Source organism: Pelecanus crispus, chromosome 6 (genome assembly GCF_030463565.1).
Source record: "Pelecanus crispus isolate bPelCri1 chromosome 6, bPelCri1.pri, whole genome shotgun sequence".
Taxonomy (NCBI): domain Eukaryota; kingdom Metazoa; phylum Chordata; class Aves; order Pelecaniformes; family Pelecanidae; genus Pelecanus; species Pelecanus crispus.
Genome location: NC_134648.1, coordinates 33,048,395 through 33,074,636, shown reverse-complemented (window position 1 = coordinate 33,074,636; position 26,242 = coordinate 33,048,395). Strand labels below are relative to the sequence as shown.

Genomic DNA, 26,242 nt, shown 5'->3' with positions numbered 1-26,242 from the left:
TATATCCAAGAGTCCTGTTATCATGATTCCTAACAAGCACAAAAAGAGAGGTCTGACTGACCTGAGAGAGAACTTACTTCCACTGCAGGTGACATTGTTCTATTATGTACCTCAGGTATCATTATAAATAGAATAGAAATTTTATTTGTTTAAAAAAAAAAAAAAAAAATCAGAGTTGAAACAAATCTTTTCATCCACCATTCCGGCTTGGTCAGTACTGGCAAGGTGAAGTGGAACATGTGGCATGAGGAAACGGCAGCACTGAAACTGAGACATGATGGTTCAGGTAAGAAAAGTGCAAGCAAAAAAAGAGAGACCACTAAGAGGGAGGTTGGGTCCAGCCTTGCTACTCCCTCCACTTCTGGTTGGCTGCTATATTTCTCCATCTTCATCCGAGCTTCCACTGCTGCTTCCACTGCTGCTGCTCCCACTCTCGCTGCTCTCTTCCTGCCGGGCCTGGCTGTGGGCTGCTGCCGCCGCCGCCGCCACTGCTGCTGCCGCCTCTCTCTCTTGCTGCTTCAGAGCGGCCGCCTTCTTTTCCTGCTCTGCATGGCTTTTCATGTGAGCACTGCGGCTCTTCACCTTGTAGAACACCCTGAGGAAGCACACACGTACGTTAGCATTGGTCTCTCCTACAGCCTCCTTCATTAATTCTCCAAAAGAGCTTCTGCTGCTGCCTCAAAGTTTGTGAGCTTTGGCACAGGAACTCATGTTGGCATTGCAATAGAGCATCTATAGCAAACACCACTTCTGACTCGACGTGCGCCAACACTAGGTGAAGTGCTAGCAGGAGATCCTGAGCACCCTCAAACCATTCACTTCATTTCTTAATACAGCCATTTCCTCTTATCTCTCATTCAGCTCTTAAATTTTCTAAATTCAGAGGGGCAGCGCTGGTATCTGAAATATGCACATGCCGCTTAACACAACAGGGCCCTGGTTTTTAGGCATTCCCCCTGCGCTGCAAAAATACAATAAACAGGAAGGTGAACAATGGCCAAATGCCACTCCTGAGGCCTGTCCACACAGCTAGAAACACTTGAGATATTTCCTCCTAACTTTGTACTTCTGTGATCTATTCCTTTCGCCATTATCTATTTGGATTTGGCACCAAATGTCACAAGACAAGTTTAAAGGCCATTAAGAATCCTCGCCTGCTTCTCCTTTGTCGGTGGCCGGGACCAAATCCCAACTGCCCGATGTCTCACAGCACTGCCCTTTCCAACGCCACATGTTCCCGACGGCACAGAGGCAGGGCACCTTGGCAGGACCAGCTAAGTCCCAGCCACAGCAGGAATCTGGCAATGCTCCTGGTGATGTAGTTTAGACGGAAATTGCATTTTCTTGCCATCCCCTAGCTTGGTGCCTTTTTTAAATACAGGGATAACCACTGTATTTTACACGGTTAAAGTATTACAAGACTCTATTGTTTTAAGAGTAAGCAATTTATGTAGGGAACTGAATTTTCTTGACATTTATGAATCTGTTGGCAACAAACCTACAAAAACTACTGGAACCGTGTGAGGAAAGACATATATTTTACAGACACGAAAGATGGGTGCAAGTCTAACCAGATGATCTGTGTACCCACTGGCCTAATATCTGCTCCTTTAATGGTGGTAGTGTCTTGTATTTCTATACCACTGTTCATAAGTAAGTATATACTATGTTCTTATTATGTGGCCTAGCAAATACATAGAGATTACTCTTTACAACAGCGTAGGCATTACAGAGGAGCAATACAGCAGCTGTTTTGCAAGTGCAGTTTAACACCAAATACTGCACACAGTTGAAACGCAGGTGGCGTCTCATTCCATTTGAGGAAAAACAGTCAGCAGCAGGTAATTATCCAAGTAGTAGTATCTTAATATCAATATATATAAAAACCTCTAATCTGCAAATGTTAGTGGGGTAATAAGTCATGAAAATTACTGCCAGTGTCTCTGGCCTAAACAGACAGAGGGAAAGCTCATTTGAGAGTAAGCTTCCACAGGAGATGCCCTACTGCAATTCTGTGACTATTGCTGGAAGCAGAGTTGCTCTTACCTGCCACATTTTTTACATGGAAATGCATTTTCTGTGTTCTGAGTTTTACTAGTAGCATCTGATTTTATCTTTTGTTTCCGCCTCCTCCTCTGCACTGGAGCAATAGGCTTTCGAGGCTTCACTGTTGTCTCCCTTGGCTTCCTTCCAATTCTGCCTGTGACAGTTGCCTCTTGACTCCTCATATGGACGTCATTGGCCTTTGGAGAGATGGGAACAATTAAGGCAAACTGAAACTTAAACCCACCATCAGAAGGAAAGCAATGGCTGAGCTTCTGTGCTTCATTTATTCCAGATCAAGGTTTTATTTAACAAGAAAGTCTTCGGGATATTTTCAGGACGTTTCTCATCATGGTCCTATGTGTGCACCAACCACCAAGAATTATACCATGTTTTTTCCCCTTACTCATCCCAGTTCTCCCACCACAGTGCACAGTCTGGTTGCTAGTAATACTCTAAGCTACTTCAGCCCAGTGTGTTTCTCTGGGGGAAGTTAAGAGGCAGAAACTTTTTGCATCTGAAACTGTCCACCTGGTATTTGCTAAACTAGTTGCAGAGTGAAGGTGGCACAGAAAGCATAACATGCACAATGCAACACTTACTATTACACCATCTTGTAGTGTCTGTTCATCTTTGAGAGGAACCGTGCTCCTCTTTCTGTTATCCAACCCTTCCTCTGCCTCCTCTTCTTCCTCCTCTTCCTCCTCCTCCACATGCCCCTGTTCTTCACTGTAAATGTCCCTTCTGAGAGGAAGAACACGTGCAAACCTATGGGAACTCTTCACCAGAAGATAAAGGAACTGTTAATTTTGGTGTCTGTTAAGCAAATGTCATTATGTGACACAGGATGCAAGTTGTGACTCCAGACTCCTCCACACGGGCCAGATTCTTTCTACTTTTGATTTTACCAGCAAATGAGACAACAGACAAAAACCAGACTTCACACCACAGCTCAAGAGAGGTGAGAGAAATTTAGGAAAGTTACCTTGATATCAACTTCAGCTTCATCTTTCATAGACTTCTCACTAGCAACATCAATGTCCCCAAAGATTAAGGTCCCATTCCGACCAATTTTGACCTGTTTCTTGTATGTGTAGTAGAATTCCACACACTGAGCCACTGTTTTGGTTTTTATCTGGTGTTTAAAAAACATAAAAGTTCAAAGGATTACATAATTTTAAGATGGCTTATAAATAATTACTAAAGGTGCAATAAATACACTTTGTATTTTTCTTTCCTCAGTAGTCTCCATTCACACCAAAACTGCTGTTAAAGGCTTCTTTTCTGTGTCATATTTGCCTGTATGCCCCATCCCACAGCCCATCCCCTATTGCCACTGTCATTCACCAAGACTACAAGACCAACTTTCCTAAGAAAAGCTGGGCAATGTAAAGGTGACAGAACCTGGCACTTTGTAAGCTTAACGCACCTCTTAGCCTTCGAAACGTTTGAACTGAGCTGTCAGGCTCGAGAGCAGCCTTTCAGCTTTATGGGGGAGTTTTATTTTCCAGCAGCACTTCAGAGAAGACCAGACCAGAATACCGATCCAAAAATGGAAAAGAAGGTTTGCAGCCCTTTCCCATTTGACCACATGCATTTCATATACATATGGTGGCAGACAATTATCAGTACAGACCCGTGACTGTCTACATATTCTCTATTAGTGATTCTTCTGGAAGTGTTGGAGTATATTCTTAGTTTCTGGGCTTTTGCAACTTAAATGCCTTTTGGGAATTTATTCAGGATATACATATGCAGCTCCTGGTTTTGCACTCTTCTTCAGTGATTTCCTGTCCCCCACTGAAGTGTCATACCTCATAAAAATAGATCAGAATCATCATTTTTACTATCATTGTCACAGAAAACTGGAAAGAGAGATCCTAAAGGATGCATCATTCACATATCATTCTTTGATCCTTTTCATCAGCAGCAAGGATGTGTTTCTATTTAGTTTTATAAGCAAGCCAGTCTAAGCCATACTGGAACATTACCAGCACTCTATAAATGTGCCCTTAGAAGTGATATATGCAGTGTGGACTAATGGAAGTAATGCAGGAAGTACAAGGGTTAAGTAAACAACAACAGCAAAACAAACACCATTGTTCTAGCTATCTAGTGAGAATTTATGCTATGCTGGATGATAAAACTTCTCTGAAATCTTGAGTGCAGGAGTTAATGCTTAATACTAAGGTTTCAGAAAAATCAAGATTGAACTCCCTGTATTAAATTCTCAAACATGTAAGAATGTATCATTGCTGTAATTAAAAAGAAGGAAGAGTCACTTACAAGCTTTTGGACCAAGAAAAAGTCTTTCTTGTAGATTGCAATGCCTTTGTTGAAAAGTTTTTTTTCAGCAACTTTCCACTTGTCTGATCCTGTAGATAAAAAAAAGGTGTAACCAAACCCTTGCAATTTCAAATGTTTACTCTTCTATTTACTTTTTCTTCATGTTCACCTTAAATAAGACTAATACACACATGCAAAGGTACAGTCTCACATCACACCTAATCCAGCATAACTGCAGACTGCTGTTAAACCCTCCCCTACTGCTCCACTTCCTCTCATTGCTTCCTTTGTGTTACATCTAGTACTCAGTTCAGCTTGCAAAAACCAGCCAATTAGAAGAACTAAGATGTTTTCCAACAAAACAGCAAGGAGAATAGAAACTTTGTGGTGGCCCAGTCATTACATTTTATGCAAGAGAAATGGTGGGGCAGAGGAACACTATCTTCTCTTTCAGCAGCAATACACTGTACTTGAAGATTTATTACATGTCAAATATTCCTACTGTCCTAGCACCCTTGCCTCTAATAATAAACCCATTTTGGAATCTCCTCCTGCCTTATAGATACTACTCAAGTAATATTTCCCAACCATTATAGTAGGAGCGTGTAATAATGAAGAAATGTAATTTCTATGCTTTGAGGTACCAGCTATTAGATGTGTCTCTACCACCTTACATCAGGTCTTTCAGGTGGCTTGGGTCCCTCTAGATCACTGAAGTTAGTGTCATACGGCTGACTATTTTCTAATTAGGTACAAGACTACAAAGGCAGTTTATGGCATTTAAATTTTGCAGAAACATTGACAGGCATCAATAATTGCCTGAGCTTTCTTCAGCAAGCTTGGAAACTCTTCCCATAAAACCCCCTCTTAACTCCACCCTGGAAATTTACACCAAAGAGGCTGCGGTTCTGAGGTTACCACAGCCTTTCTTGTACGTACTAGCTATCTTCCTGCATTCTCTGTGGCTTAGTGTAAGGGAACACAGCCCCTTTTCCCCATAAAGGAAATCAGAACACACACACATGCAAATACACACATGCACACATTCTGAGAGATGCAGTGTTTCTTACATAATAAGCGTCATAATTTGCACAGGCAAAATGCCCGGCAAGCCATCATTTGATTTACCAGACAGAAGAGTGGTGTTTTAACCTTATTGTAATGTTACGGAGTTCCCCAAAAGAGCAGAAAAGGATAAAAAAAAGCCTTTATGATAGACAGGCGGCACACAGTTACTCTGGTTAACAAACCTGTGTAGTGATAATCTGCCAAAGGGTGGGTAGGTGATCGTACTGGCCTCTTCAGTAGCAGTTTGGTCAAAGCTCCCTGAGATAAACACAAATAAAATAATTAATTTAATGTTTGGGGTATTTAAAACAAGGATCAGGCAATTGTTAATCCTCTCCTTTCCAGCAAGCTAACTGAAAAGAAGCATAGCACAGTTTAACATTTGGGACAACTTTAAAATCACATTCTTGAGTATCCACTGACTCTTGGGTACCACAGGCAAGTGGTAAGCTCTTGGCACCTCTTCATGTCTCTGCACATTGACACTTTCCAACACAACCACCACTGCATTGGGAGAGAGTTAATTCCATAGACAGAGACCATGCAGCAGTCTCCTCTCATTTACTGAAGGCCTAAGTTACATACTCACATCGAAAAACGCTGCCCAAAATGATGTCTATCTTAAACATCCAAGTCATTGTGATCTTATCTCACTTAACTAAGCAGTATTTCAAAATAAAACAGAATAGTCATGTGACTGAAAGATTCCACACAAAAAAACCCCTCTCAAGTTGCTTTTTACTTTGCATTTAAACTGGAAGTGCTTTCAAAGTCAGCAGGAAGGAGGGAATGGAGTCATGCTTCCATTAGCAGTTTAAATCACCTTAACAGCGAGCTCCTGCTGCCAGGGGCAGCCCTGTTCCTCCCTAATGTCAGCCACAGAATTCACAACGGTGGGCTGGTTCTGGGAACTTATCTAGCAGAAACCTAGCACATACACACAAAAATTACTTTTCATTTGTTCACTTCTCCAATGCAGGTCAATACAGTCTCAGAAGTGTCAGTGCTGGCGCACTGCAGGGGATGGGAAACAAGAAGCCAGACAAAAGTGTGTGATACTCCAGGGATACCACAGGGCTGATTTATGCCAGGTTAAATCAATCATACAACCATAAAAGGATGACAGCCCTGTGCCGTATGCTATGCTCTGCTCTCTGATATAACCTCCTAGGGGTGTCAGAGAGCATTTATGGAAGTGTATCATGTCTTACAATACTGATATAAAATTAGCAGCACAACCGTTCTATAGGCATGCACAGAGATGTTAAACAGATCTGCCAAGAGTAAGAGGAGCAAGACACTGAACTTGACGTCTCAGCTTCAGTCCCAGCCTCTTATTTTTCCTTCCAACATGGTCACCTTCCCAGGAAGACAAGATTTAAGATTCATTTAGCCGTCTCAGCTCACTCACCCTGGTAGACTGTCAGTGAGTTTGTTATAAAGCCAAACATGTCAAAGTTGGAAATATGCAAGACAGTAAGTGAACATGGCACTGTACATCAGGCAGAATCCACTTTAGGGACATCCAAGGGACACTAAATAGTGGGAGCGAGATGCATAGGAAGGAGTTCGCAAGGCTCTCCTCATCAAGTGACAGGTTACCTGGCCTTCATTAACATCTTTGACCACATCAAGGTGAAAAGCTGGGAAGACTCACCAGAATGCTTCCCTTTGCTTCATGTAAGAAATGCAGCGCCAGCTCCTGGTTGGTTCCAGCCCCAGGAAAAATGCTTGAACAGGCAGCAGCTAGCAGGTTTTCCACTATTTCCAAAGAGGTACCAAAAAATTCAGATAAGAAGATTAAAATGGCGTTTCATACAAGATTTGCATCATTAATTAGCTCTTTTGAAGCAGGGCTAGATATAACAGAAAGTAAAAGTCTCAGATAAGTTTAATGTCCTTGCAAATTTATCTGGATCAAATCTGGACACAAGAACTCATTAGACCACAAGGTCACACAACATTACTCTACATGCAGCATCACGTACACACGGAGTTTCTTGCAAATCTCCTCCCTCCTATAATGTCTTCTCAACTCCCTTCAACTCGGAGGTTTCCTGAATCCCCCTTTATATTGCAAATTTCCATTTCACAATACCCTTTTTTCTCTCACATCAGAAAGATTTCTTCCAAGCCTGCCCAATTCCTCTTCCCTTCACGGTTTATACATGCCACAACCCACATGCACCAACAGCAGACAGCTCCCCAAGTCTGCTACTAGTTGCCACAATTCCTGTTTCCTCATCCTGACTTCTGTCTACAACTTTATTTTTCCAAAATACTACTATGTCTAGAATATCCCTCGAAAACACAGAAGGCGCGTGCATGTGGCATTCAAACGTTAACAAAGACAAGGAAGCTTCACTGAGCAAAAGGCTGCTCTTTGCCTGACCAGTAACAAATGATCCCATCTTACCTCAAATAAAAAAAACCCAATTCTATCAACCTCCCCCCTACCACACGCAACCTGATAAACAAGTTTTACTCCTAAGACTGTTTTCAAGACCACACAAACATGTTACTTGACTGGTAGCTCAGAGATTTTAAATTATGCCTACAGTAGACACGTGGTTACCCCTACTACAATTCAGTCCCACTTACCAGTCTTCCACATGCTTACCATTCTCTTGGGTGACTTTGTTGGTTTCCAGGTCGCCCCACGGCTGCCACACCAACTCTGCTTTATGTTCATCTACTGCTGCCAGAGATCTGTCTTGGAGTGATGGGATTTCTGCTTGAAAGCGAGTTCCTACATTTATTCGCCTGCAGAAAAGGTAACAAGTAACCGTCAGCCCTCGTTTACAATATCCAGAAAGTCTCCATCTCTGCTAAAAGCACTAATTATGAAGAAACTGAAATGCAGCAGGCTCTTACATATAACATGAACAGCTTTCAGGTGTTGTAGGTTACATTAGTAAGTATGACTCAAAAGGTGAGAAGTTTTACATCCCCATCACCAGTTTCCATTGTCTTATCAACAATGGTTGAAATTGTATTTAAATTAGGATTCCCTAATAACTGCTGAAAGAACAGTTATTAGCTTTCAGTAATCATCACTTTTTGAGAGGCTGTCACATGGACTCCTCTTGTGGCAAGCTTGCTCCTCATGCATAAGACAGGTGAGCCTTTTTTAGTATTAATGTTTTGCCAGCCATAACTACAGAATCATAGTGTCATTTAGTCTCCAGAAGTCCTTTTCAACCTATCTGGTGCAACTCCCCATTCAAAGCAGGATCAATTTCAAAGTCTGGCCCTTTACAATCTTGACACAAGCTAGTTATCTTCTAGAAACTCTCTCTAACAACTGAAACAAAAAATACAAACCAATGAAAGCTGTATTGCTCATTCTGTATCAAAACCAAATCCCATTCTTTTAGCAACAATCCCATACTTTTAGATTCTGAATTAGCAGACAGATTTTTCACAACATGCAATCCACAGAGCACTATACTTGCTTTAAGTCAAGTGACCATCCACAGAGATTCTACTCTGTACTAGCAAACAGGATTTTGTGCATGGAGATAGGCAAGAACCACCATTGAAAGGCTGCTCTACCAGAGTTGGAGGCCTGGAGGTCTACACCAATAGCACACCAAGCAGTGAGAACATGGATGTCCTTTGTCATTGCTCTACATCTCTTACTCAGTGGCAAAATACACAGAGACAGCAGTAGCTACACAAAGGCAATGTAAAATACATTGGATAAGTCCAAGTTCAACTTTTTAAGTAATATAGCAATGATGTATGCAATTCAGAGGTCCAGAAGAGAGAGCAAAAGAAATGTCCAAACTAAGCTACCAAAAAGACCCTTCAGAAAACCAAGATAACTGAGAACAGCTGCTGCTCAGACCACTTAGAATACAATAAAAGTCTCCTATTCTGACATAAGATAGCTATGCTTAATGCAAAAATGTTCTTCTTTCAGATGTCAGTCAACTAGCACCATACTGGTAACTCCTGAAATAGTAAAGGATAGAGAAATAAGCTCTCTCTTTTTTTGAGAGAGGGGCCAGGGGGTGGGAGATGAGAGTAGATCAGGTAGTGCCCACAAGATGATTAAACTCTGGAGTTGCTTCATTAGAAAAAAAGGTAAAACTCCCGGCCCAGGACAAGGTTTGCTATAATTCTCAAGTCTTGGCTTGGTTCCCCCCCCAGCATGAGGGGAAACACAATTACCAGAGAAAAAAGCATGATCCAATACAATAAGGAATAGTAACAAAAACATCTGAGAAATGCCAGCCTCCAGACTTTTCTGGTCCTTTGCTGTTCTGAAATGACACATGCATGTCTATTAGCAAAGCAAGAGTCTGGAAGAGGTGTGGGGAGGCCTTGAAACAACATATAGAACTCATACAAAAACCCAGAGAGATACTAGCAAATGTTCCAATAGGACATTTTGAAGTCCTAGAAGACTGTGGTATCAAAGGGAAGGAAGAGGGTATCATTTTCTGTTATGAAAGGGGAAGAAGGAAACGCCTTCATTCCCTTTTTTCTGCCTAACACATCACTTTGCTATTGTCAGTAAGCATCTGCATCATGAGATGTCATGAGTTGGAAAAACCTGCATTCAAAAGAAATGGCTGACTTCGAACACACATAAAAAGAGATCTTACAAACTATTTCTTTTGCGTCTATAGCAGATCCAGATCTACTTCCTCACACTTGAGGGGAATGGTTTACAATTCGTGTGTGTATAAACAAAGAGATGCAGAAGATAACTACCCTACACACTTGTTTTGACTTCATCCACCCATTCAGCAGCAGCTGGACATTGACGGGGTGGGATTCCTCCTTGGACAAGCAGAATCTGCTAGATGCACAGACTGATGCTAACTTCCTTCCAGTAGGTGATGACAAGATGACATCCAGCATGACAGATGTAGCAGGAAAGTTACAGACAGGCTGCCATATACTACCTGTCATTCTCCCCAAAACACTATCTCCAATACCTGTCGAGGGTAAACAGGGGCATTACACATCTTCTGCTGTGGGCAGAAGAAAACTAAGGCAGTTGTGGAGGAAAGAGTAATGGATTCTGATCCACCCTAGAAGGGATGACTGACAGAAACTGACACTTTGCTGTCAACTGGCAACAGATAAAGAGGCTGTTACTGCATTGGGAGATTTGGGAGATTTTGTGTCCCAAGACACAGACTGCTCTGGCCTCACATGTGAGAGGGAGAGAGGAAATTGGAAAAGCTGCAGGGAAAGGGGGCTTGAAGGCCTATCAGAAGTTACCTTTGTATCTTGAAACTAAACTTAGAATATGGCATCCCTAGGCTAGAAAAGCCTAAGAATTAGACCTTGTACCTGCAATGTCTAAATAAAATCAGATTTCCTCCGCAAGAGTTGAACTGAGTAATCTGATCTAATGTGGCCTGCTCTGAGTAAGGGCTTGGACCAGATGACCTCCAGAGGTCCATTCAACCTACATTAGTTATTCCATGGTTCATTTACTGGTGAAGCCTAGATTTCAGTAGAGCAAAAGCTCTTGCCTGTAAGCACCAACGGTGCTCCTGGGATGCCCCAGTATACAGCTGAGTGTGCTAACACCCAGAATTAAGGCTGTGAATTGGGAAGGCAATTCACAGCTGAAGCACCACAGATATACTTGAGGCTGGCTAGCTGAGGGGTGACTTGAAGACTTTGAAGCAACTAAACTGCAAAACCGGTAGGACACAAAGAACTGTGAAACCAGCTGCCTATTGTACTACTTCATAAATAGAAGAATTAAGCTTCATTATCACATTCCCTATGCCAAATCTCTGCAATGAAATGACCTTTGGAGAAGCATTAGCAGAAGGTCTGGCAAAGCACAAGCAATTAAGAGCACAATATCGGGTAATCACAAGTTATAGTCAACTTCTGACAGAGCCAAGACTACAAATCAAATTAAACTTTTTTTCTTAAAAAAAGGTGCTTCCTGACATAGTTCCTTTATAGAAGATATGTCTGCATAACTGACCACAACAGTGCTGCACAAACTATCTTCAGAACAGAAAACTGATTACTCTGACAACACAGAATGACACCACTTTATTAATTTATCTTGGTTAAAAGTTAAACCTATCTACCTGCGTAAGCATCTGTTCAGTAAGACTTAAGATGACAGCAAGACAAGTCTTTGCACTTAACTCCCTTTTGGCAACAGGAAATGAACTTCTATTACTAAGTTACCATGGTTTGAAATTTCCAGCAACAAATTTGAAAATTTTCACACACGACTAAAATTGCAGCTAACCTGACACCATTAACTCCAGCAATTTAAACCAACAGACATAACAGCCAAAGACAACTGCACCTTAGAGAGGTCAAAGATCAAGACCTGAAGGGAAACAGAAAATATCTGTTCAAGAAGAGGTTCCCCTGGATTGGTGCGCAATGAGCCAACAACAAAAAGATTAATTAAGCCATTTTCAAAGCAGATTTAAAAAACACCAAATGTGCTTATTTCCATGAATGGGCTCAGCCTGGAAGGGATTTGCAAAGGTAACAAGAATAATCTGGGTTCATTCACAATTGCAACATTTGCTCAGGACAGCCTGCTGCCAGAAGTGCAGAAAACTCAGCTTCAAACAGGAAGGCAGAATGGAAGAAGGGCAAGAAAAAAAACCTGACAGCAAATGCTCCAGTTAATTTTTAAGATATTAGCCATTTTGGGGAAAAAAGTAAAAGAAGCCTGGTATTTATTTGGGAGGAGTTAAACATCTTAAATGTTACAGGATACACTGCAGAGTTACAGCAGAGATTCCTGACTGCACAGAGTCAGCAATGAAGAGCCACGTGGGTGTTTTTATGCCAATGGGTGTTTCCATACCATGCATCTCCATGTTTAGATTTTGCAAGAGTTCATTAACCTAGGTATAATAAAGAATTGGAACTGCTTTGCTGTAGTTCTACAGCACTGAAATTGAGCTGATAACACTCCCAAAGGGTTTGCAAGGGCTGTGAGAGACATTTGCCACTCTGCTTTTTTTTGCTACTCTGCTCAGGTTTCGCAGGACTGGCACCAAGCCTAAGCTCACAACTCCAGCTTCATTATCTCCAAACTGTGTTCCCTAGTGCTGCTGAGTCCATATATATCTGAGCTTTCCCAGCACACAGCCAGCTAAAAAGAGTAATGAGGCTTATTGGCTGAGGCCACGCACACTATGCCTCTGGCTGTAGTGCTTTCAGACTGAGCTAGCCCAGGAGGGAGCAAAGCCATGTCCACAGTTGTGCTGCAACTAAAACACACCACATGGGTAACCTGCAATCTGACCAGTCCATGTGAGAGCTAACTACATTTTTCCAGACTACATTTTGGCAAAGGCCAAAGAAAATGCTCTAAAGGAGCATTATTTCCCCACTCTAAAACAAACATACAGCATGCAAAGAAGTGTTTGTATACAACAAAACAGGACAGATTCACCTTTAACTAAGCAATAGTATTTCAGCCCAGAGACAGATAAGCAGTAACAGAAAGCAGTTAATGTCACCAGAATTACAAGGTGCATTTGCCCAAACAAACATTACTTATCGTATGGAATAATTTTTAATAAAGACAGTTTATACTTTGAGTCACTAATAGGAATAGCTTTAATCTTTCTAAGAGATACATCAACTGTACAGGAAGCAGCTTGAAGGTTTAGGAGGAAGAAAAGAAGCACATTTACTATCAGGCTAAGAATACACTGGGTACTCACGGTTCAATGCTGACCGGGGTGGCTTCCCCCACTACCGTAAGAACAGGAGGGGTAACTTCTGAACTATCTGCAAGGAAAAGAAAGAACTGCTCAGACAGCTCATCTTTGCATTTGAGATACATTCTTCACACAGCTTGTAAATCTATCAGAACTACCCATCTCTCAAAAAAAAGGGTACCCATACACTAAGGAGTTTAATATGACCAAGAACTTACCTTCCAGTCACAATCTACAACTTAGTAATAACTATTTACTGTCCCCTCAGTTCAAGATAATGAGAATCTATTATAGAGGAGGAACTGACTTTTCCATTCCTAAGAACGTCAGTAGGGGGTGTTGCAGATTCCTTGTGAATGCATCCTAACATGCATGCCCAAATAGAAGCAACATTGCATTTCCCTCCATCCTAGCTTCACAGACTCCCCCTCACAAAGAAGTCCCAGTTCCACATAACCACACCTCCTAAAGTCATGATCTTCCTCCTATTACTCCACAGTTCCTAATCATAAATTAGCCAAGAAAGGAAGGATAAAGTGGTACGTACTTGATCTAAGCAGAGTTCTGTGAGCACTTTTAGGAGTCATTGGAGGTGGAACCGAATGACCACTTGAAGAGAGGATAGCATTGAAATATAGCCCAGATCCTTCTCTCACTGGACTAAGAATTGGCGGAGGAGTGTAAGGAGGTAGCTCAAAGTTCCTATCCGAAGGATGATCTGCCAGACGGACAGGTGACCGTAAGTGGCTCTGATATGGAGTAATGTTAGAATAAACAGGTGGTGCAATAAAGGTGCCAGCTTTTGGTGGTATGAAGAGCGGCTCAGGTCTTGGCCGTTGCTTTGGTTTCCGGGCAAAGCCCTCTGCTTCATCCTTTGGAACAGCATCTTCATGCTATTAGAAAAAAAAAATTAACATACTTAATTTCATTTTAAAACCTCAGGTCATTTGAAAAACTTCAGTGAGATGACAACATTCTTTCATGGCAACTCAAAATCCGGATAGAGCAGTTGGAGAGTGTCTCAACAATTAGCATGAAGTGAAAGAGGGAGAAAGAAGATGGGGAATGGAATGGAACTATTAGGTAGCAACACTAGCTCTGAGTGCTTATGAAGTTATATCTTACAAGAACTACACATACATCTGGTCCAACCTTTGGTTGGAAAGATAATGACCTCAAGGTAGCTTTAAAGGAGGACATAAAAGTATGGCAGAACCCTGGTACAGATACACGGTGACACCAAATAGCGATAAGAGAACAGAAGACAATGTAACAATATTGCCTTAAGGAGTCAAGCATCTAAATGCAGAGAAGCCTGCCTAGATGCCTGCCATTTCTCTGGTATCTGAACATTCTATTGTACTTCTGAATAGAAGAAACAAACAACACCCACTACCACCACCAAAACCCCACTCAACAGCACAACACTGAAGGGGACCACTCAAGTGCTGACCTTCAGAACCTCAGTAAGAGATTTCAGTTCCATGAGAATAAATTTCCACTTTGGATTTTATTCATATACAGAGGTATGTACACTACTCATAATTTATTATTATCTGTGTATGCATGGAGAAAACACTCTTTACTCAGACTATTTATTCTAGTGTTATTGACCATCTGGCTTTATTCACTGTTTAATAGTGGGGCATTGCTTGGCTGTACTAGCATTAGCTGTAGGTCATGAAAAGCCAGTGATGCCCAAATATATGGCAATATTATGATGAAAAAAACCCACAGTCCCCAGAATACATCCATTCCAAGTTCAAGCCTTGAGATCAAACTACTTTAATCAAAAAGCTTATGGATAAAAACTACGTAATTAAATCTAACAGATTTGGCTCATCTTTGGTTTCTTATTCTATCCATACCTGATTTGAGGTTTCCATGTTAGTATTACGATTAGATCGCCTCCGAGTGACTATCACAGAAGGCTTGCGTTCACAAGGAGCTCTATCATTTGTTTGGCCTCTCTGGAGCTTTCCATCCTCAGACTTTTCCTTTCCAAGGCTCTGCAAGTCAATTTTTCTCACTGGCACAGACACAGGAATGATAAGAGGCACAAGGCTGTTATCCTCCCGGGCTCTTTTTGGAGCTGGTGAAGAACTGGCGAATTCCACAACACTTTTTGCAGCTGTAGGTCCTGGAGCTGCTATCAGCACACTCTTCTTCTCTTCTGAAGTATCCAGTTCCTGAGAAGAAAAATAGATTCCTTAAAAGTTCTGTAGTGCTTACATAATAAATCAGATGCTGTCTCACTTTCAGTGTATATCAAGTTTCTCAATGCAGTTTGCAAGCTGAAATGGATTTGCAAAAGTGTTACTGGAGGAAAAAGAATACTTCACAAAAGTGTTACCAAAATTTCTTAGAATTACTTGAGGATTGCCTTAAGTCTCAACTGCTGGAATATTTATATATATCATTCTTAAGTATCATTTCACTACCTCTGGAGTGACATTTTATTTTCCAGATGAATTTGTGCCCTGCCATGTAACTTCCAACAAAGGTTCTTCAGTTTTAGTAATGATCATAAGCTGCAGGTTATTAATTTCAGATATTGGACTTCCGTTCCAGGAAAGACTGAACCATGATAATCTTAATTAAATCTCTCATACAAAAAACAGAGCTAGCTTTTTGCTGCATTTTTTTCCGATTTACATGACAGAGACAACTTTCTTTATTATAACTGGAGCCTTTGAGGTTTGTTGTCTAACCAGTCTTGAGCCTGAAGGACTTTTACTCAGCAGAATCAGTAAGGCATAACTGCAAGCCAGCACTCTTTGCATTGGTATCACAGCTTCCATGTCTCTGCTTTCTTTTACTCATGGACACCCTAGAAAATTGAGCTCCAAGGAGATGGGAATGGACAATGAGTTACTGAATAAACACATGGACACTGTAACACCAGACGGCTTCAGGTACTGTTAGGTAATTTCTAGTCCTTCAAGTGAAGTCCTATCCACATGTTCATTCCACTCTCAATTCAAAAGGAGTTGCCAGCTCACTTAGAAGCCAGATGTTAAAGTACAACTTTCAAAAACACCTCTCTTCAGGGATGTAAAAGGCCATCTTGTGCTCTGATGAAGTGCAATCTAGAAGCTGTAGAAGATGCCCCTTTTGGTGTTTCAAAACTTCTCTCTAACTTAGAGATCTCTTTTGAAAGCCTTTGGATAGGATTAGGTATGCAAACTCATCCTCCATCAGGGTCACAATCTAGTGAGGAATCTACCTGAACAGCTATGTTTTGTAGGCAGAAACTAAGGCACATCATGTCTCGGGTATGACAAGAGGTCTCCAACCTGGACTTACAAAATTTCACAGAGATTTACTGAAGTCCTCAAAAAGAATCTGTTGTGTGCCATTAAGAATGCCTAATCCTGATTAAAAAGCTAGCATAGGCAGGTTCTGTCATAAGGATTCAGACACCCCCCCAGTCATTTCACTGTGGTCATAGAGCAAGAAAGTCTGCTTCACTGATAAGCAAGAGAACATGCTCCAGGTGACCCATGAAGAGTCAACCCACGATAGCTAGAAGGACACTAGACTGAAGTCCCACTTTGATACTGATATTTATACTGAGGGAAGCACAACTGTATTGTCACAAGATGCATCAGTCAGAGCCTGGAGTTAGTGCTCTGGCCTCTTTCCAAATGAGAGTCCTGGTAATTTTTGTTGCTTTTAAGAGCAAACAGGTCCACTCTGAAACAGTAAGACTTCAAAAAAACCTAGGTGCTAAGCTGGAGTAAATAAAATCAATCATATCAAGAAGACCTAGGACTGCCTCCTTCCAAGACCTTTTATTAGAGTAAGGCTAAGTGTGCACAGAAAGGTTTATCTCATAAGTGACACCGCAGTTTAGAAGTCTGGCTGCTTCTTCACAGAGACTGGAGATATCTGCCCCCACCACAGAATGACAAAACACACAACTGAAAAGTCACAATTGGCATCAGCTGCCCCAGATTGCACTGCAGGAGGAATTAATGAGCTCTGAGGACCTCCTTCACTCCAGGCTGGTGATATGCACCTGTACTTTCCCATGAGACTACCAATTTTGGATTTGGAGGGCATTCATCATGCTGACAGATATGTCACTAGGGACCACTACCTCTAGATAATAAGGGGGTCTTGCAAATTTTTGTAGCCTCCCTTTCCTGAAGTAGTGGAGGGAGACTAACAAGGATGCCTTTTTAAACATATAAACAGGTCATCTACTGGAAACAGATGCCTACTTCCACTAGTCCTGCCCATACCTGAAGCAGCAGCTCACATATGGCTTCATGCTGCTATACACGGGCCTCCATTCATCAGGGAAATTTATGCTGTTATCACCTTATTACTGAAGCCTAGTTAAACATCTGGGATAGCTCTGGGGTCATCTTCTGGCAGCGAGATCCACAGTAGATAGTTTTGCACCACTGTTTAGAGTGGTGCATTCATACTACATTCTTTATACCACTGCCAAGAAAAGTCTTGGTTTTAATCAGATTACTTTTTTTCCTCCTGATGTAGCTGTTACTAGTACAAGCACTCTAGCATACTTTCTGGGTACCTGGTAGAATAACAGCAATCAAACAAGCAATGGCACTATGAATATGTGAACGAGCACCAATTCTGCCCAATCTACAAACCTCAGATACTTCCTGTGTGCTACACATATCTCTGTAGGTCAAGAGACAAGAACTAATTTCCTGACTACAAGGAGGAAATTATGGCAGCTAGTCACACAAAAGATGTCACATTTCTTTGGCTGTACGATCAGTTAACCATGCTCCTTTTATGTTCAGGATTGGGAGGTAACCAGTGAAGGACCCTCTTCCTTGATGAGGGGAGAGATGACCCCTTTAAGAGAAAAGAGGAAGGAGGAGACCTGAACAGTAGCAGAGACAGAGAGAAGGCACCACCGGGAACTTAATATAAATAGTTGAGACATTCTTAAAGGTGCTCTGGTCCACACCAAAGCTTTTCCTGTCATGAAAGATCACACATACCTAAGGTTTACTAAGAGGGGACAAGACTGATTTTGGAATTATGCTATTTGTTTCAGATCCCTAAATAGTTTCTCAACTGTTTGATGATGCTCAGAGGTAAGCAGAAAGGATTCATTGAACAAGGGACAGTACCTTCACTTGTAGAACTGCTAGCAGATTTTCAGCTATCTCAGCATCTCTGTTGCAGAATTTGGGGCAGAATAGCTGCTGGAGAACTCCAGCAAGTGCAACTTCTATGCAACACTCTTGCATGAATACTGAGGGATGAACTAGCGATCCTCCAGGACACCCACAGAAATCCATCAGTCATTTTGGCGTTTATCTTGTCTATTCCTCAAGTGTTTTCTAAAAAATTTAGAATTCATAGACAAAACCCAATTGCGACAGCTGGGAACTGTTCCAAGGCCAGTGCTGTGATCAGACAAGAAACCTCAGCAGCCTTTTAGAAACATCTGCCTGTACAGTGTGGCAGCTGGTGCCCTGCCCTGTACCAGGGGAAAGAGGTCAGGTAACTAAAACCTCTGTCTCCCTTCCATAAAGGAATATTTAAATCCAGACACCCTTAAGATGACTATTTCAGACCTGAGAAAAGTTTTTTGCACTTTTCTTGTTTGCACAAGAAAACAAATTACACTGCCTTTTTGCATATAGCAGTTATATGCGAAATGAAAACATAAAACTAAGAGTTGAGAATTTGCTGCAGCCTATAAGCAGCAATAAGCTTGCACCACCTGAAAAGGCAGGCACAGTATGATGGGCAGCTCTGGTGCAAAGCATCAGCTGTGACACTACATGTAGACAGATACTGCTGTCCAAAATAATGTTTTCGTATAAGGCATGCACACCTACATTGGAATGTTCAAACAACTCGTTCAAACTATGAATGCATCTTCTTTCATCAATAATGTAATCCTATGGCCGCCCTACGTGCTCTTCACATAACCTATGCTAGAGAAGGCCTCTAGGTTGTTTATAACAAAGACACTGATAAGAGGAGGAGACCACTCTCCTCCCATAAACATCTTTTTCTTTTTCTCCTCCACATGCTACCCAACACCCTTAAAGATGTAAAATCCATCAGACCTCAAGTAAGAATTTTAACATCTTTCAAAACCTCATTCTGGAAGCCCAAATTGATCTAAACATAAGGCGTTCTTCTGCTAGTGCCATCATGGAAGCAAACAAGCTGCTTGCATAACTGCAAAGAACAAAAGAGCATCTGTCAAAACACTCCTCTGTTCGGTCTTTACATCATGAATCAAGCTGCAAGCAGACATGCCTTCAAACCACTTTCTTGCTTCACCTCTCAGGGCCTTTTCCTAGATGCTCTGTTAGCTTTTTCTTGCCACTGTGCTGGTGATCAGACTGCAGTGTGAATTGTAGGCCTTCCTGCAATATAAACACACAATGGCTGGGAGAGTATGAGCAAATAGCTCACACTGCAAACTACTACTACTTTTCTATCAAATCTGATTGTTCAGCTGGAGTTAGAGCAAAAAGGATTGAAGACAGCATCAACAGCGACTGGTTGCTGTCTGCTGTGCGAGAGAGAGAGTAGGCTATAGATATTTGCCTCATCGTTTATTAGTTCAGTTCTTTCACTCAAACAGCACATCCCTCTAAGGAAGAAATTGGAAAAATGACCACAGACAGGCTAGGAAGAGAATGATCACGAGACCAAGAGAGGGAGTAAAATTCCCATCCCTTTGTTGTCTGACTGAGCAGCAACTCAAGTGGCAAAACTGTAGGTAGAAGTAGCTCATGCTCTAACACCTGTATTTCATCAGCCTCTGGCAACAAAGCTTCCAAAGAAAAGTGTATCTTTACTTCTCACGAGAGGCACTCAATGAAAGATTAGTCAAACCACAACTGAAAGAAAACCTCAAGAAAAAGCCCTCAAAAAACCCCACCCAACTCCAAAATCCCACCACTTGCCCCTCCTAGGTTAGTTAATTTTGAACCCTGTCATCTTGCCATATGGAATACATACTGTACAGTTTAGACTGATGGGACACCTAAAGGGTAAGAGTAGTGAACTACCTCATCAGCCAACACTAAATTTCTTCCCCATCAAGCCCTACAGAAGGTCTACAGGCAGACTTTGTCCTCAGGTTACCAATCTCTAGACATCTGCTGCAGGCCATTCTCAGAAACAGGATACTACATCAGACAGACTTTTATTACATCTGGTATAAGTTCTTCATATAAGTGAGGTTTCCTCAGGCCTTTAATATTCGGCCATGAATTGAACATGTAAATTGCATTATGTAATTTTTAGATAGCACAATTTAGAAACACTTCAGCCACTAAAACTGAAAAACTGGCAGGGAAGCAGCAGTCTTTTAACATAAAAGGAAGAGAGTGTTAAATTGGTAAGATGACACCAAGTGAACTGCTTATACTTTTCTCTCTAAATTCCTGATCAGCTTGAGGCCTAAGCTGAAAACGTCCATGTTCTGAAGCCCTAGGCTAAAATCACATTCAGTATTAGTGAAATAAAACTACCCTTAGGTGGTTTCACTGCACTAGGAGATCTCTATTCTCCTGCATCTATGAATTACAGTAGCTGAGCTTACATGCCACCACTCCAGAGCTGCCCTTGCTGGACTACAACACTTCTTGCATCAAGATACCATCCTATCCTGCATATGTACATAAATTCCTTTCATTTCAGCCCTATTTTGTAGTCTAAAACATGCTGTATCGGTTAGGATGTATACCTTACCTTTACATTCTGAAGAGAAGCCAGCTCCACAGCTTTTTGGGCCAAAGTTAACAAATTGGCTTCTTGAGAAACACGCCGTCTCCGTCGTGTACTCTGGATTACACCACCTCTGACACCTGGAAAATCGTTAGTTCTCTGAGTGTTTTCTTCAGCTGCTGCTGCCTGTTTCTCCCCTTCTCCACCATTCTGGGCTGTGGTTTGCCTGTCTGTTTCCATCTGGCACAGCTCACTATTGACCAGGACATCCTTCTGCCCCAGATCCATTCTCTTGGGGTGCGAATAGCTACTTTTGTTGTGGGCTAGTGATTCAGGCAGCTGCTGTAATGGGACCTCTTGCTGATGTGTTTGCCAGTGATGCAGAAATAAATTGCTAGGTTGTTCTTCTGCCTGCTTGGAAGCCAACACTTCTCCTGCAGATGTCAGCAGGACACCTTCTTTGGAGAGTCTCCGTGACCTTCTTGGAAAGGGAATCTGGGTCTGAGGTAGCACAGTCTGTTGGCTCTGCTCTGTTAGAGCCTTGAATAGTTCCTGGTTCCTCTCTGTTTGCTGAAACTGGTGTGCCATCATGTGATGCTGAGGTGCTGCAGCTGCCACATGAGGCTGTGCTATGGAAGTAGTCTGCTGCAGACCGAAGGCTTGTGTGGCAGCCTGTTGCTGCTGCTGCTGTTGAGGATAGAAATTTTCAAACAGTTGTAGCTGGGGAAGAGCTTGCTGTTTTTGTTGAGCAGTAAATGCTGGACTGGAAGAAGCTGGGGCTTCTTGAAAGACATGTAACAATTCAGGAAGACCCTGCTTTTGGCCTTGGTGACCAAATGCAAGTTGGAAAGGCTGTAACGGCAGACTTTGATTCTGCTGCTGCTGTTTCTGCATCTGATGAAAGGAATTCATTTGAGCTTGCTGTCTAACCAGGGCTTGCTGTTCCAGCTGAGCCTTCTGGGACATCATCTGCTGGACAGCATCTCCATACAAGTCCAGCTGTGACACGAACACACCTTTCTCTTGATTTCTCTTAAGGGCTTCTGGGTGGCCATAGAAGCCTGGGGCACCAGCATTGGAGTGGGGTCCTTTTGGGTTGCCCCCAAAAACCATACCGTGATTCCACATTGAAGGTGGAGACTGCCAGTGGCTGTCACCCCTCTCTGGCAACCGGTTTCCCATTAGTGAATTCTGCCATTTGACAGTTGTTACTGTCTGCGACATCATCATTGATTCTCCCCTATCTTGATTGTAAACAGAGTTCATCAAAGCAACATTGTTGGGGGCACTTGCTAATCCCCCTGCGTGAGGAATCTCCACAGTTTGGGAGACCGGTATATTCCCTCCATGACCATAGTACTGTCCTTCCTTAAGCTGCTGCTGTGGTTCTTTTGATGACACAGCTATTTCCTGCTCATTAAAATAGGCAATTCGTTTCCCGGTCCTTTTGCTTGAAGACTTTTGCTGAGCCTGAAGATTCATGGTTCAGTCTATTCTCCCAGCTGTACCCACCGTATTTACAATCCACCCATCCCTGAGGCTGGGGGAGGAAAGGCACAGAAGTCTCTCTTTTCCATTCAGTTTTAGTAACGAAGGGCAGGAAAGAAGTCCAGATGAAAGTGCATCCACTTCCTTTTTCTTCGTGCGCTTCTCCCACTTCTTTTCACTCTTATCCTTTGTGGTTCAGAGGTCAGTAGGGTCCACTTAGTTACAGGTCCTGAAATAGAGAAGCAATTGCAATGAATCATCAACAGACATAACTGGCATACAAACCCTCACGCGATAAGCAACAACGTGTATGTCTGTTCCATTTCCCACAGAAATGAAGATCGGGATAATAACGTGTAAGAAATAATAGATCTGACCTGCTAGAGGAATGTAAAACAAAACAACTTAGTTTTACAAAACAACTTATTTTTACAAAACAGATTCTCACACCGTATTTGCATGATGCAACTCCCAATCGCACAGACTTCTGACTAATCACTCAAGCTCATCCTGAAGGTTTTTCTCTTCAACTCCCTCTCATCTGGCCAATTACTTCTATGTCTTCCTGTAGCCAGAATAATCTGGTTTTAATCTGAACTCAAAAACACAAAACCCTCATGACTCGTCAAAAGAAAAATAACATGTCAGGCCACATTTCCCAAAGACGTTTAAAACACGTACATGTACACAAAGGCTGCAGCCAGACACGCAGCAAGATGCTCAATTCAGCATTTTGAAGGAAAGGATCAGGCGGCAGCCCATCATTCACCACCACCGTCACCACCACCACCCCCCCCCCCCCCCCAACATTACAGTTGCTTTCCAATTAAGAACTGCCCACCAAGCATCCAAGCACTGAAGACAGGGCCTGCTCAACCTGTTGCCCTCTCAGATGCTTTCTTCAACAGCTGAAAGCAACTGCTCCTGCCCAGGTCACACTCATGGAAAAGCAGTGCAGGCAGATTGTTACAGCTGCTCCCGGACACCACCAAGTAACTGTTAGTGTAATGCTACAAACATAATAGGAGAAAGCTTTTCCGGAACATTCAGTCTAGGACAATTCTATCCTCCTCTTCCACAGAAAAAAAAGCTATCTACAAACTCAGCCTTTAAAAGCCTAGCCTGCAGGATTAAGGTCTAATGTGTTAACACATACACTAGTATTTCTAGTAAGACACCTAAAAGGTTTTAAGTAGTTTAGTTTTAAATTTAATTAAATTCTTAAACTGCTAACATTCAAGTAATTAAGTGCAAGTCTCCATTAGTATCTCTTTTCCGTATGCACTCCATTCCACTTGAAATCACACTGCTAATATATTTCAGAAAGATTGTAATAAATTGTTAAAAAGCTATTCTTATTGCACCCCTTCAGCTATAAAACCAGGTTCCTCTTGAGTGGAGCAGGTAAGACTAACACACATATCCCCTCCAGTGAAACCTGCAACCCATTTCTGTCTATATATAAAATGAAAAATAACAAAGCAAAAGCATACAGCACACTGAAGTCCTGTAACCTGAGTTTAGAATAAACGGATATGGCTACAGTGCAGATTTGAATACTGGGGTGGGGTTGGGAGCGTGATGAGGAGGAAAAGACAAAGAGTTTAAATTAACTTACGCAACTTCCACCTCAGAGGCCAAGCCTGGCTTCAGCGCTACTGGAACCATGGGCCTGTGTTTCAGAGCGAAGTGACTCACTTCCTCAGGCTGTTACATAGCTGTTCCCCCCGCGCTCCCTCCCCCTTCGCCCTGGCTACAAACCGTGGACCTCTGCCACCCCGTATCACGGAGCCAGGCCGTTCCTCCCTCCTCTAAGCACAACGTCTCGGCTCATTTTCCAGTCCTCTTTCAACAGGACAAAAATAACTCTAAGAGAAATTATGGACACGTGAGATGGAAAATTCTCTCTAAACTGCAACTAGTACACAAACGAGGGCTTCATAAACTAAGTTTTTCCTATTTCAAAACTTCATTAGGAGAGGAAAAAACATCCTACAGCAAGAAACTGGATCCCTGGTAGCAAAAATGTAGAGGAAAGGTTGCCATATGCCTCTCAGGAGCATTAATGTTATTCTCTCTCCTTGCTTTTTGCAGCACTGCTACAAATGTAACAGAGCTAACAGCTAAACCACAATACCTGAGGTAATACTACTAACACTGGTTTCTGACACTATCTTACTTTCTGAAATCGTCACAAGCTATTTTTCGCTCCAACTAGACAACCTTGTAACAGTTTTCCTTCCAGGGATGCTTCTGTGTGCTTTTGTATTGATCAGTCACATAATTCTGAGAAGAATGCAAGTTTTTCTGTATATCAGAAGACATTACCACTAGATCAAATTCAAACCTGCCAGACAACCTTTAGAAACTCTGCTGTAGATTTGCATTCTTCCTCAAAACGTAGAAAAGAGAACTGCTCAAAAGCTGGCATACAACTTCAATGGCCCTTGTTTTTAATGAAGAGAAAAGGAAAGAGAAACAGAAAAAGGAAAGAGAAAAAGAAAAAGGAAAAAACAAACAGCTCATGCTGTTCTTACTAGCAGTGGCTGAGATTTGCAACTAACAGACACACAAGCATCCAGAAGACCTTTAGAAAGAGGGCTCTCAGGTTAGCAAGAAAGCATTGCATTAGCACAGCTCTGCAAACCTCCACTTGTGAGGACTCTGGCTCTGTTTTTTCCATCGCTACATAAGAAGCCACCAGCATTGCAAAGCCTAACTCACACCAGTTTAGAACTGCACGTATCTAGGAAAGAGATGTGATAAAAGCATTAAGATGCAAAGTTTAAAAAAAAAAAAAAAAAAAAAAAAAGAAGAAGTTCAGAGATAACCTAAAGGAGGGAAAGGAATATGTACTTGTGTGTTCCATAAAGGGAGTCCTAAAAAAATATTATATGCCTCTTGGGGAAGTTATCTTGTCACTTGAGAAGACTGTAGTGATTGAAGAACAACTGGTTACAACAGCACAAAAACCAGGATAGTGAAAATGACATTACCATGGAGGAAAGAGATTTAAGGTACTTTGAACAACACACACTTATTGAACATTGCAGCTCTCCTAACTGCATGCAAAAATAAATAAATCCTAACTAAGAGATCACCAAGAAACAAGAGGATATCCAGTATTAGATGGTAAAAGAAAACATCACAAAATTATCTTTTTAGATTTTCTTTCTATATAGAAAAACTGCAGAAAAATATCTTGTAGGTCATCCTAACAATAATAGTCCATAGTTTAAGCTGAAGTGATAGATGTTCAAGCTGCAGCATGACTACGCTCCAGGAAAGCTCACACTTGGCAGCTTCATTGGCTGAGCACTGCTGGCTCTATGACTAAGCAGGCTTCCCTCCCTAAGGTTGAGGGATGAGCTCACATTATCATCATCCTAGCCAATTACCAGCTTTCGGGTTTTTTTGTTTTGTTTTACTTTAATTTCAGCACAAGAGTCAGCCTGCAGTAGCACAGTAAAATTGCAACACATTTCCAGGCATAAGAGTGCTTTGCAGCAGTACACCCCTGACCATTTCTTACCTTTGAATAAAGCACAGAGCCAGTTCTGATAACGTAATTCCCAGAAGATACTGTGTCTTGCCTCCAAATATACTGAGTGTTATGATACCTTGCATTGCTTTTACACTGCACAGAGAAAAAGCAGAACCTAGCATCAGTATATTTTGTTTTAATAACTCTAAGATTTGGCATGCAACATCATCAGTTATTTTCACTTCCAGGATCTTCTGGCATGCAAGAACATCTCTTGACCTTTCTTCAGATTAATATGAATTGTACTACAAATACTGAATTGTATGTCACCACCTTTAATACTACAAATATTTTCAGATTTCTAAGGAATTTTTCATGTTTCAAGGCTTTCTCTTCTAGACCTAAAAAGAACGACAAATTAGATACACATATACCCAATGGGCACTTACACAGTATTTTCTGGAATGAAAAAAACATAAGCAAAGTAACCTATGCCACCTTACTG

General features: G+C 41.8%; 1 protein-coding gene across 1 annotated transcript; it reads right to left on the bottom strand.

Moving 5' to 3' along the window:
• Window positions 1-372: 372 nt before the first annotated feature.
• MIDEAS (mitotic deacetylase associated SANT domain protein) lies at window positions 373-22,247 on the bottom strand. Its single transcript, XM_009485360.2, has 12 exons — window positions 20,790-22,247; window positions 14,948-15,268; window positions 13,627-13,972; window positions 13,083-13,149; window positions 8,018-8,160; window positions 7,055-7,158; window positions 5,580-5,655; window positions 4,330-4,418; window positions 3,029-3,178; window positions 2,646-2,822; window positions 2,047-2,243; window positions 373-595 (listed from the first exon to the last, which is right to left on the bottom strand). The coding sequence occupies exons 1-12, from the start codon at window positions 22,245-22,247 to the stop codon at window positions 373-375; spliced, it is 3,351 nt and encodes a 1,116-aa protein (XP_009483635.2).
• Window positions 22,248-26,242: the final 3,995 nt, after the last annotated feature.